The sequence below is a fragment of the Galeopterus variegatus genome, unplaced genomic scaffold, assembly GCF_000696425.1.
Source record: "Galeopterus variegatus unplaced genomic scaffold, G_variegatus-3.0.2 Scaffold1848, whole genome shotgun sequence".
Lineage (NCBI taxonomy): Eukaryota > Metazoa > Chordata > Mammalia > Dermoptera > Cynocephalidae > Galeopterus > Galeopterus variegatus.
This window is the reverse complement of record NW_007727959.1, coordinates 220883-234356: the sequence shown is the minus strand read 5'-3', so window position 1 is coordinate 234356 and position 13474 is coordinate 220883. Positions and strand designations below refer to the sequence as shown.

At 38.0% G+C, this 13474-nt stretch overlaps 1 protein-coding gene across 1 annotated transcript; it reads left to right on the top strand.

Moving 5' to 3' along the window:
- Window positions 1-8499: 8499 nt before the first annotated feature.
- LOC103595795 (vacuolar protein sorting-associated protein 41 homolog) lies at window positions 8500-12545 on the top strand. Its single transcript, XM_008579271.1, has 5 exons — window positions 8500-8568; window positions 9400-9499; window positions 9603-9647; window positions 11156-11235; window positions 11766-12545. The coding sequence occupies exons 1-5, from the start codon at window positions 8500-8502 to the stop codon at window positions 11844-11846; spliced, it is 375 nt and encodes a 124-aa protein (XP_008577493.1). The 3' UTR covers window positions 11847-12545.
- Window positions 12546-13474: the final 929 nt, after the last annotated feature.

Genomic DNA, 13474 nt, shown 5'->3' with positions numbered 1-13474 from the left:
TTTCTACAGTAACGTAAATATAGAGAAATTAACAAATTACTTAAAGATTGCTGTACTCAGCCATCCACATATGGAAGGAGGAACACATTTTATAGCCTTGAAAAAGCACATCAGTGGTACATTTGGACAGAAGATAAGCTGTGCTACTGTGAAAGCCCTTGGGGTAGTCTTTTAAAAAAAATCCGTTGTAGAAAAGAAATTCAACATAACTAATAGATCACAGATAAATCTCTGGCTCAAAATTATTAGTTGAATACTATGGTGATTTCCTTATGTTTATTTCATTCTGTTCATTGAGACAGTTTTTGGAAAATTTGAAAAGACTGGTTGTCTTAGGACATTCTGAAACTCTGTAATTACCATAAAGAAATGAGGGAGGGATATACAGGAAGAAGGGAAGATGCTGATTTACTGAAGTCATCAAAAATGGTAATTTCAATACTGTTATTTTCATAAGAAAGGTATCTTAAGGCATATAAAGTCCAGTCCAATCTTTTTCCTGAGACTTGAGGCTCTCTGCCAGTCTGGTCTTACACTTTATTCTTTATATGAAGTATATACATTATACTTCTTGCCAAACATCATACACCTGACACTCTGAGTTTATTATACTGTTAGCATTTCCTGAACAAACCATGTTCCCTCTCAATATGTGACTTTGAATATCCTTATCCTCACCTTTAGTGAGGTTATAATTATACCATCTCCATGAAACCTTCCCCTAGGAGGCAGTATAGTGCAGTGTTTAAGAGGATAGTTTACAGTCAGAAAAACCTAAGTGTGTAAGCTTCTGAGTTGTGGAAGTTTATTATCTAACTCCAACGAGTTCCAGGTTCTTCATTAAAAAAAGAAGAAGAAAATGGCATAACAATAGTGTTTATGGCATAAAATTATTAATAAGATTGAATGACAGGATGCATAGTGCTTTGCACAGAACCTACTGTGAAAGCAAAAAACTCTCCACAATTCACCTCCTACCATTATTTCTACTACTACTTATGATTCCATAATATTTAATTTGTCCTCTTATGGCACCTATCACAGTCAGCCTACCTTACAAGAAGCTGTGTAATCTCCATTATTAGATTGTAAGCCTCTTGAGAACAGGAACAGTAGGTTGCCCATCTTTGTTTATCTACAGAACAATAAATAATGGCTAATACTATAGTATAGGTACCTAAAAATGTTCATTTAAATAAGTAAAGTATTGAATTTTTAAAATAAACACTTCATCTTCTCTTGATATTAACATGAAATCTACTGAAACTACTATATTAACACTGAATATTTTAAAGAAAATATTGAAGTTACATCACACTGACAGAAGAGCAAATTATTTTTGAGATTATTTAATAACTTCCATATATCCTTGATATCGTATGTCATAGTTCAAGTGACAACAAACTACAACTTCATTGTGTCTGTGGCCCCATAATTTGATTCATCTTTTGCCTGAAAAGCTTTATCTTTAATTTCCTTTGAAACATTCATCCTTTTATCCATTCACCATACATTTTGTAAATTACAGAAAAAAATTGCCTTTCAGAAAAGCCTGACTGCCCATAATTTACTGATTTTTATGATTCATCTTAGAGATTCTGATCAATTGGATTAATTTTGTGAAGTCTCCTACATGCTTTGGGCTGTGAAAATAAAACCCTAATGTTCCACAACTGAGTCAGATAAAAATGACAATCAATAGAAAAACCCACACAAAGTCACCTTAGAGTTCAGCTTAGTCATCAAACCACATTTGTTCAGAGATGCAATTTGAATTTATTTTTCAGCAGGATCACTCCTAAATGTTGCAGTTTTCAGAAATAGAAACTATTAATGTAAGAAGATAAAGGAGTTACCTCTTTACCTTTATGTACTGTTTTTTTTGTTGTTGTTGTTTGTTTTTGACAAAACATTTGTGAAATACACAATCTAGCCCCACCACATATTCTCAATCAGATAGTATCTTCCTCTCCTTCCCTCCATGGGCTGTCCACCATCAGCCAGGATTACCTATCTATGTTATTTTCCCTAAGCATATCATTATTTTTCCACCTCTCTACTTTAGCTCAGGCTGAATTCCCCACTGTGGTCCAAGTAGTCTCTTACTCTTCTCAGGTTCTACACTTCCCTCATCCACATTTTGCAGCTCATGTATTACTCAGTATTAATGTTTATTTGTTCATATAAATATGTTCTATTTCTGCTGTAAGAGTATAAGCATACTCAAATCAGTAATGTTTTTTCTTCCCAATTCCCAGCTGAAGAGTATACGCAGAGTTGGTATAAAATATATTTCCAGTACAAGCATGTAGAGTTTCTGTTCATACAAGGTGAGAAGAGTGCTCTGTAAATTGTGGTTGAGATTAGAATAGAATTATAGATTTAGGTAACTGTCTTATAAAAATAAGAAATGATATATTTTTGCAATGATGGGTATGCTAATTACCCTGATTTGATCAACACATTGTATATATGTATTGGAATATAACTCTGTACCTCATGTACATGTACAATCAATACAATTAGAAATTTGTATTGTGTCAATTAAAAAGAAATACATTTTAAGGAAAGACAATAGAATAATGCAGTCAAACTAAATATGTTTGTTGGGTTTACCCTCTGTGCATATGTTTCTGACAATGATTGTTTTTTTCTTTCGAATGTAGAAACATGAGATGACAAGGCACAATATAAATAGTTAAAGACATGACTTCATAGCTTTAGTGGAGGGGCATAAAGAATATCTGCATTTATAAAACAGGGAAAATATATTTGAGACCAAAGATAATGGTACATGGTGAATAGGTTCTGCATTTAATGGATGAAGCTTCCTCAAGAGTTTGGAAAATTTTTAACTTTTTGTTTAACTTTTTGTTTACTTTTTCTGCCATGGTTAAATATTTAGCAATCTGACTAAAAGGGAAGTACATTCAAGCTTATTTGTATAACTGTTTGATTCTTCCTAATACTTTGTTATGTCTTTTGAATTTGTTAGAATTCCATCTTAGTTGCCGTAATTTATTTAATAATTAGTTTTCTACAAGAGAAAGATATATATTTTTAAAAAATCTGAAGTAGAGAGGGGATATCTAGGAAAGAAGAGAGACATGGGGTAGGAAACCCCAACATCTGCATATTATCTGCATATTAACTCCTGTGAAAGCCTCGGCTGAACTGGAATATGTTTGTGGAAGTGGAGGGGGAACATTAAAAAGCCTAGTGAAAAGCAGTATTTGAAAGGCTAAAAAGGTAGAGTGAAGATTGGAGTTCATTGTTTAAGTCATTTATTATTAGAGAGTTTTAATAAATAAATGTGATTTTCCATTTATATCCTAGAATGACTACACAGTAGAAATAAACATAAGTGGGGACTAAGGGGATTATCCTCAAATCAAGGGCAAAACCAAATAGATCTATCCTCCACAAGTTCAAGGCAATCAGGCAGTATTTTCTCTACTTTCTAGAACAAAAATCAACACTCTTTATAAGAAGATAATAAAATCCACATCCTCTAATATATATTCAAAATGTATCAGGTATACAATAATAAATAATTAAATTGGTGAAGATAAAGAAAGAAAGCATAAATTACTAGTATCAAGAATGAGAGTGGCTGTCACTGCTGACCCTAAAGACAATAAGAATATAATAAGGAAATATTATGAACAAGTATATAAAAATAAATTTAATATCTTAGAGGAAATGGATAATGTCCCTTTAAAGAAAAACTTACTAAGATTACCATAAGATATGAAAAATCTGTGGATAAATTTCTTAATTTTTTTCCAATATTGTTGCAAAAAGATAGAGAAAATCAGAATTTCGCTATATCTACCTAGTAAATAAGTTGAACTCATCTTCAAAATTGTCCCACAAATAAAGCTCACATCAAGATGACTTCACTGGTAAATTCTATCAAACATTTAAGGAAGAAGTAATAGTTTTACAAAGCTGTTTCATAAAACAGAAGAGAGAACATATTTCAAATCTTTAATGAGTACAGAATTACCCAAATACAAAAAGCTGCCAAAAATATTATAAGAAATGAAAATGATAGTTGAAAACCTCTCATGAATAAAAAACAAGCAATGAATAAAAATTATAATCTATTATATTTTTGTGCAAGTGAAGTTTACAGTTGGATGGTTTTTTAAAATAATTGTAATTCAGCATATTAACAAAATAAAGGAGAAAATATTTGATCATATCAAAACATGATCATCTAAATAGGTAAATAAAAAACATTCAATAAAAGTAAACTGCCATTTATGGTTAAAAACAAAACTCTTCAAACTAGAGAATGAAATTTTCTCAGCGTGATAAAGGATATCTGCTATCATTTGAATGTTTTGTTTTTGTCTCCTCCAAAACTCATGCTGAAACTTGGCGCCCAATGTAACATCATTGGGAGGTGGGGCCTAATGAGAGATGTTTAGGTCAAAGGGCTCTGCTCTCATGACTGGATTAATGTCACTATGAAAAGGGCTCTAGGGAGTAGGTTCACTGTCTTCTCCTCCTTTGTTACGTAAGAAACAATGTTATTTCCCTCTGGAAGATGCAACATTTAAGGCACCATTTTGGGAATGAAGACCAGGCTCTTTCCATTACCCAAACCTGCCAGTGCTTTAATCATGGACATCCCAGCGTCCAGAACTGAGAGAAAACAAATTTCTGTTCTTTATAAATCAACCAATCTGTGGTATTCTGTTATAGCAGCACAAAACTAAGACAGTATCTTTGAAAACTCTATGGCTAATATAAAACAAAAAGGTAAGAACAAAGCAAGGATTTCCTTTCTGCACACTTCCAGTCAACATTTTACTGAACATCCTAGGAAATCAAACAAGACAAGGGAAATAAAAAAGTACTTTGGTTTTCATGGGTAGGCTTTCTCAGAACAAAGGACTGGGATGGACTTGATGTTCAGGTAGCAAGTTTTTTAACAATATATATGAATATTTATTTTTAATCCATTTATTTTATTTTTATTTTTGTTTTTAATTTTATTTTTAATTCATTTCCTTTTATTTTTTAATTGTTTATATATTTATTTAAATTTAATTTTTAAATTTATTCTTATTTAAATTTATTTTTTCAATTGAAAAATAGATATAGATATAGATACAGATATATCTCCTTGTCCTGTCAGCTAAGAGAGCCTAGAAGCAATGATACCCCAGTAGCAAAAAGCACACATTATGCCTAGAACTTGGTTTCTAAAATCATTTTCCAGTAAAAGGAATCAGGACTCCTTTGAAAAATGGCTGATTCTAGGACTGGAGCAGGGAATATATGAAGTAAACCTGGAACAGCCTGTGGTACCAGAAAGTTAGGAAATACACAAAAACAACAATGACAGTAACAATCACAACACACAGTAAAGAGGAAATGTCAAAGGACACAGAAGCCAAATGAGAGAGCTCTCAATGACTAAAGCTACAATAATTTGAGCATAAATATAAAATGAATATCATGAATCCATGTTGATGTAAATAAATAATGATTGAATGAATGAATGAGGGAGAAGATACAAATCACCCAGGCAGAAAAATTTCAAATAATTTATGTGGATGCTCTGCCCTCATGGAAGTCGGACATAACGCCCCACTTCTTAAGTGCGGACTCCACAAACTGATTTTCTTCCAAAAGTACAGTATGGGAAGGGGCAAAAGAAGATTAATTTTACAGTGAAAAAACCTGACAAACACTACTTCAGCCGGGGAATCTAGGTTAACATCAACAGTGGTAAGTCATGTTGATGGCATGTACATTTGACATGATGTGATGAACATGACACTTAACCTCTCTGGTCTTCTTCCCACCAAAACCATATAACAGTCTAATCGTGATAATAATAAAAAAAAATCAGAAAGATGTCATTTGAGGAACATTTACATGATACCTCACTAGTGTTCTTCAGAACTGTCAAGATCATCAAAAACAAGGAAAGTCTGAGAAACTGTAACAGATAAGAGGAGCCTAAGGAGACGTGATGTCTAAATGTAATGATATCCTTGATGGGATGCTGAAACAGAAAAAGGACATTAGGTAAAAACTAAGGAAACCTGAATGAAGCATGGACTTTAGTTAATAATAATATATCTATATTGGTTCATTAATTGTAACAAAGTTACCATACTTGTGTTAAATATTAATAATAGGGGAAACTGGATGCAGGGTATATGGGAACTCTTTGTACTACCTACTCAATTTTTCTGTAAACCTAAAACTGTACTGAAAATATTTCTTTTAATTGGAATGCACAAAGCCATAGACATGAAATTTTAAGTAGTTCCATATGCCTGGAGGGTGTAGAATGTGAAAGAGAGTGAAAGGAAATGAAGTTAGAAGAGTAATCATGGTTTTATTTCATTCCTCATTGATTCTAAATGCCATGCTAAGGAATCTGGACTTGAACATCTATAGGAATTAACTAGTAAATGACCTCACAGAAACAAAAATAAGTAAGATTGTAATATTTTACCTTGAGCAGGCCTTCACAAGAAACTCGTACTCTGATGCTGTCTTTCTACTTGTAAAATTCTTTAGCGCACTGGAAGGGTATGAACTGACAAAGATAGATAACTGTGAAGATGAAGGAATCAGGATCTAGGATCTATTCATATTCAACACCTAGTTTTTGTTGCTGTTGTTTTACTTTGCTTTGTTATGTCTTGTTTGTTTTTTGTTGTTAACAGTGTTCCAGACAAACTACTAAGCTTTTAAGATATATATGTGCGCTTAGAGTTTACACTCTAGATATTATTACTTTTCATAGCCTTTGTCTAGTAATTATTATAACTATTTGGCATTTAATTGAGTGTCTATTGTGCAATAGACTCATTTTAATCTTCATACACATGAATGCCTTCATACACATTTTAATCTTATTTTAACAATTTTCTGAGTATTATTTATAAATTTTAGACAATGAAAATCAAGCTCAGAAAAGTTAACCTGTTCAAACTTAAAATGTAGGAGTTAAGACAAATCTAAAAAAGAGAATCAAAAAGTGAGTAAAGAATATTTCTCTGCAAGCACATCCTGATGTATTCCCAGCCTTAACTGTGTAGATAAATGATGTCTTAGCCACTTTTGCACACATTCTGCACAGAGACTGAACCAAAGACTATAGGCAAATTTGGCCATTATTTTAACTTTACATATTAAAGTTGTGAAGAAATTTTTATTTTCAAAATTCTCATTAGGGAGAGCCCTGTATTTAAAGTTTTTTCGTTTGTGTTTTTGGTTTTTTGTTTGTTTTTGTTTAAGTAATGTCTCTTTTGCCTTTTGCCTTGAGGATGAGAACACAATCCAGGCTCCAGTAATAAAAATGATGAGTGAACTTACCTTGTAAGCAAAGTAGATTATTTTTACCGAAGGACAAAATTTTGTTTACAACCATGATGAGTTTACCAATGCATGTTTAGAAGAAGACTCTCCATATCGTACAAGTGGGAAAACCAGCCAAATGAACACTGTGTAGAAGAATTTTAGGTAAAGGACTCTTGCTGTCAGTGGCTATACCCATCAAGAGAGCACTTCTGAGAGCTAACAGGACTTTGGGGGATGTTTACATACTTTGCTGAGGGATACACAATCTAAAGGTCATTCCCTGTTTCCCATGCTACATCTTCAGTAAATCATACGTGGCTCAGAATTGATCGCGTGAGAATGGCTTTGTAGGGGGGCTTGAAAGGTGCTGAGATCTGATGCAGGTGAATTTAGCATGAACACACAAACAACATATATTGATGCAGGAGCGCTTAAACAGATGGAATCCCTGATTACAATCAAAGATAATCCTGTCCCAAGACTTATCCTGAGCAGAGGAGGAAATATCAAGGAACAGTTCACAGAGCTGGTATGTTTGATATAAAATATTCTGTATTATAAATCAGTTTGCAGGCCGACCCTGTGGCGCACTCGGGAGAGTGCGGTGCTGGGAGCACAGTGGCGCTCCCGCCATGGGTTCAGATCCTATATAGGGATGGCCGGTGCACTCACTGGCTGAGCGAGAAAGCCAAAGGGCACCCCAACAGTGGTACTTACAACATAGGTCTTTGCTGTGACCCACAGCCACTTAAAGACACGTGCTATTCAGCTATAGAGCTGGACCCTGCTGCGTGCAGGCATGTCTTCATGATGTGGATTTCCATGTAAGTGGCATGTGACTGCACATAACTACATATGATAAGATGCACGGGGCCCGAAGAGGGAAGCCACAGGCACAGCCCCACAACTGCCCAGTCCTTCAGGCCTCGAGCATGTGTCCCTCTTTGAAAAGCAGCGAGTTCTGGTAAAAAATACCATCTGGGTGAAGCACACCACATGGCCTCTCCTGGTTTCCTGCTCACTCCTAAGAAAACCCAGCAAAGGGCAGAAGCTCACACTGTGGCCATAGCATGGGTGTGAAAGGTGGAAGGGTTGTCTGCTCCTGCTGTGTCCCCTCCAGGCAGGTGGGGATCTTGGACTCTGTCATGGCCCTGGTTCCGAAACATGACGTTGGTGCCAACGAGCAGCGGGCATCGTCCTGCACTGTCTGCTTCTGACCCTGAGGCTGCTTCAGTGTTGTGACTTCCCCTGTCATTGTCCAAGCAGTGAGGGGGAAAATAACAAAAGTCCTACAAAGGAACAAGAAAAATGCATAAAGAAACAGAAAGTATAATTCTGGGATGGAGAATGAAAAAATGAGCCTGTGACAGAATATTAATATCTGGGTGTTTTTCAGTTGTCAGCGCCATAAGAGTCACCAAATTTGAGGGTTAATGTGTCAATTAATACATCACACACGCACACTGCATTCATAGCACTGAGCTAAATGGCTTGGGTTGGATTTGGAAGGTTATGGAAGTCAGGTTGCAGGCTGGAGGGGATTTAGGGCAAAGATCACATCTGTTTAGTTTATCTATACCCAGTGCCTTGCACATGACAGGGAACCAGTACATACTTGTGCAGTAAATAGATGGATTTATTAAATAAATGGATGATTTTGGAACAGCAGGTGTTCCATCCTGGGCAAAGATCTGAAGGTTGGAATGAGCAGGTCATGTAGGGGCCAAACTCCACCCAAGAGAAACTGTATGAGGAAGCCCTGTATGATAGCAATAGGGCTGGTTAACATAGGGTCTTTTTTGCTAGACTTGGGAATTCATATTTGATTTTACAAGTTCTACAGGAGCCACTGTGTGGTCATAAGAAGAGAATGCCAAGAGTAATGAGTGACTCAGGTCTGGCAGTGGTCTGGGGGGAAGAGAGTACTGAGGGTAGGGGAACCAGGAAGTAAGTGCCTCTTTGCAGTATTTCAAGCACACCGATTTTCTGAATCCCCAGTAAGATACCTTCCCCCCATATTTGAGTGTGTTTAAGATGGCTTTTCTTTTTAAATGTATGCACTAGATTCTGCTTCGTGAAGGCTGCAAGAAGATTCTCGTAGCTGACTCTTTGTCCTTACTGAAGAAGATGCACCGAACTCAAATGAAAGGTGTTCTGGTTGATGGTGGGTAAAATTGACGTCACTGTAAGGACCCATGGGCCCTGCTTTCAGAAGGGGCAGAGCAGATAGAAACAGTGTATAATCTGAAGTGTGTGTTTTCTTACAGAGGAGAATATCTGTGAATCGTGCCTTTCCCCTATTCTTCCATCAGGTAAGATGATTGGGAGGGGCGAAAAATTTCCCAAATATGTATTAATGATGGGTGTAATTAAAATTTTTTAAATTAGTAATTACTGTTTTTAAATGATATAACTTTTGGAACAGTCCAGTTTGGGGAAGAATTTCAGTCCACATCCCTACTCAGTGCCATTCTTCAGAGCTGGGCTCTCATCTGGCAGGTGCATTGAAACCCAGAGTGCTGGCCCCAACCCCAGTGTCTCTGAATCCGTAGTCCCAGTGCAGGGCCCGAGATTATGCATTTGTAACAAGTTCCAGGTGATGTTGATGCTGCTGGTTCAGGGGCCATTCTTGGAGAATCACTGCTAGAGTAAAACAAAACCAAATGAAAACTCAGCATCAGCATGTTGAATTCCAATTTCCCTTTTCTTCACTCTTTTTCTCTGCTGTGTGGTTCTAGGCACCCAAGTCATTGCACACCTAAATGGAAACATGGCAATCGTCATCAATTTAGAACTGTGACTCTTTAAAAGAAAGACATAAGCATTTGTTTATAGTTTTTGGTAGATATATATATCTTCATGTATGATGAAAAGCACCTTCCCGAAGGATCATTATGATATGAGGAGGAAATTCACATAATTTGAAAGTAGGAATTAGCAAGGATGGTTGTCAAGATGCTAAAAAATGCTTTTTTAATACAAACTCAGCATAGAGAAGTACCAAAAGATGTAATTGTCCTCTTTGAGAATTAAGGGATTAATTAATAGGGCAGTAGCAAGAGAAGTTGTTCCATTTAGGTTCTTTTGTAGAGAAAATAGATTTGTATTCCTCAGTGCTTCTATTAAAACCTGCAGCAGGCTCAGGAAAAGAAGGGAGATTTCACATTGTTTTAGGAAGTATTTCAACAGAAAGAGATTACATGCAGCCCCTCTATACAGGAAGATTAAATTGCCAATTTTATCTGCTGAGGGCGCTAAATCTCACCAGAAATAAGCTGGCCACACAGAGCAGTAGCTGATGAGGGACGTGCCAAGCAGGAGTGCAGTGGAATGCGGGCTCGCAGGCTGGGATTTTAACCCGGGTCTGCCTCTGAAGTCATGAGAGCTCTTGGCAAAGGTGGTAGGTGAGCTGGGTAGGCATTTTCATAAAGCCACAAACGTGACTTCAGGATGTGGTGTATAACGATTGGGGGTGGGGGCGGTTGGGACACACACAGGCACATTCACATGCTGATTCCAGTTCCTAATGTAAGTGCTGTTGCATTTGCTGTGAAATTGCTCCCGATTTGTAGTTTTCGTAACTGACACAGGCCAAGCAAGTACCCTGTGAATCACATAGCACCACGATTGTAATACTTGCTTTGCATTTGAGCAGCCACCCCTTGGGAGGGCTTTTGTTCGTGAGCTGTCTTCCAAGGCAGCCTGTTGCTGTAAAATAAGCTACAGCTGGACTTTCTGTCAAGACTGGCTTAGAAAGTTCTGGTCTGCTCGTTGCATTGAGCTCTCCTTTGTTTTGCCCCCACCCGTCCCCCTGCTCCAGATGCAGCTAAGCCCTTCAGCATGGTGGTCTTCCACTGCCGGCACATGTTCCACAAGGAGTGCCTGCCTGTGCCCAGCATGGTGAGTTGGCAGCTTCGGGGCCATCGACTAAGGAGAAATGGATGCGATCGTAGGAATGTAGTCAAAACTATAACCCATCATCCTTATGGCTTTATGGGTTTTTAAAAATTATAACGTAGTTTCATATCACATAAGGAAAATTATTCTATCTCCTTTTCAAATGTAGAAAGGTTTAGTGTACAATAGTAAGCACTATAAAAGCATTCCCATTTAATTGGGTACCTTCAGGTGGCATTGGTGACGTAGAGCTACGGAGACGTGTGACACAGTAGAGACCATTTTGTGTTTGTGTGTCATGATGCTGTCACCCTTCAGTGACGAGTCCTGTTCCCAGGTCACGTTGGGCTTGTTCTGACAGCTGGTTCAGACTGACTCCTGGGTGGACCAGAAGTAATCTTCAGGGAAAGGAGCGACATCTCGTTGCTTCCTCTCCTCCCCCACCCCTGACTAATGCTGCCATAATGTTTCTGAATGACTGTAGAAAAAGAAGATCATTTTTTAAAGTCTGTGTATTTAAACTGCATTTTTAGAACTCTCCCGCACAGTTCTGCAACATCTGCAGCGCTAAGAACCGTGGGCCAGGAAGTGCGATTTTGGAAATGAAGAAATAGCTGCGTTCCACTACCAGCCTCTCCCTGCCCGCTCTTCTCAAGACTGGTTTTGCACCAGCAGAAGCGTTAGTTGACACCAGTGCTGTTAAGAGATCACTCATGTTTATGTTATGCTTAAAAACAGCTTCTTCATCTATGCCTTGCTCCTAGAGGCTTCTCTTTGCAGTCGATAAAGAAGTTGGGGCGTTCCTCATGGCTTGAAGCATTTGGTTTCATAGTCAATAATTCGTCATTTATTTGCTTGGCCCATTCTTTATTTAGTAATGGAAACATAAGCCTAGGAGTGAGAAATTTATATTTTAGACCTTAGTGAAAGCATTCAACCATGAAGTGGACCACTGAGAATTGTCCCAGCTGTGTGTGAATGTCACTGGTTGCAGTTGTCTGGCGGGCTGCTGTCCACCACTGGGACCTGTTTCTGTGTGTTCTGTATGTTCTACTGGTGACAGTTCTTGTGCTCTGGGTTTGGTTTTCTTTACATCATCAACTGTGGTTTTCTTCTTAATAGGCATTTAATGAAGTATTGCGCAAATTGTCACTCATTCAGTGACATCTGGGAATAACATTAGCAGGCTGATGTCCTGCAGCTTTTTGTTTACAAATCACGTGTTCTCTGCGTCCCAGTGACTGGCAGAGTGTTTGGCCCTGGAAGCACGTGGTGTTTGTTGATTGAATAAATGTAGCTCTGTCATCATGAAAGACTCGCTTTTACTGGGTTGTACAACTGCGGTCATGAATTCTGGCACGCTTACAAGGAGAAGAAGAGAGTTCTAGTGCCTTGGAGTTGAGGGACTTTGGCGAGGTGTTGCTAGCAGGGAGGAAAGAAGTGACCCTGTCAAATCTGACAGGGATTCTCAGGAGAAATGGGATGTCTGAGGCTGAAGGATGTGCATAAGCATGTTTCCTTTGTCCCTGCGGAGCCGCCTCTGCCCTCGTAGAACAGAGCACATAGTGGAGGCAGATGGTTCAGACTTGTGACTGTGCCATAGTGTCGGCTTCCTCTGTCTTGGGATGGATCCCATCCTCTGTGGGGCATAAAAGTAGGAAAAACACATCCTCGTTGTCCCTGCTCTTTTGGTCACATAAACAGGAACGAGTGCAGCTTTCTGCTTCGGTCTTTTTCGGGGGAGGACGGGATGCTAATGAGAGCTGAGTGCATGCTGACCGCCACCCCTGGCCCAGCCGTTCCCAAGAGCGACATCAGCTGTCCCAGCACCCCAGGAAGAAGGTGGGACACCCTCAGTTTACAGACGAAGAGACCAAAATGCGGAGACGTCGTCAAGGTCACAGAGGTGACTGCCTTACTTCAGGGCTCCCGGTCCCCTCAAAAAATCCTAGAGCCAAGTTCAGAGGAAATGCCAAGTACCTCTCTTAGCTTTGGGGTTGAAAAGAACATGCTCTAGCAGACAACGGATTTTTTGTTAGCCAGAAATATTTAGAAGTGGAAGGTTCTTCGTTGTTACTGAATACACCCCTCAACCTTCTCAGCGTTTCCTTATTTTAAGACTAGAGTCTTTCTGTTTTGTTTTGCTAGTTTTCAGTTTTTGTTTTTGTCTTTGTCTATCTCGGAGAAACCTTCCCCTCATAAAAAATCTTACAAGTAAGCCCAATTTTTTGTTTTTGACATT

Bases quoted from the DNA above. Each gene is read 5' to 3' on its own strand.
- LOC103595795 (XM_008579271.1), top strand. From the start codon at position 8,500: ATGACGTTGGTGCCAACGAGCAGCGGGCATCGTCCTGCACTGTCTGCT. The intron at 8,569-9,399 runs GTGTTGTGACTT...TGTATGCACTAG, and splicing joins CTGACCCTGAGGCTGCTTCA to ATTCTGCTTCGTGAAGGCTG. The intron at 9,648-11,155 runs GTAAGATGATTG...CCCCTGCTCCAG, and splicing joins TTCCCCTATTCTTCCATCAG to ATGCAGCTAAGCCCTTCAGC.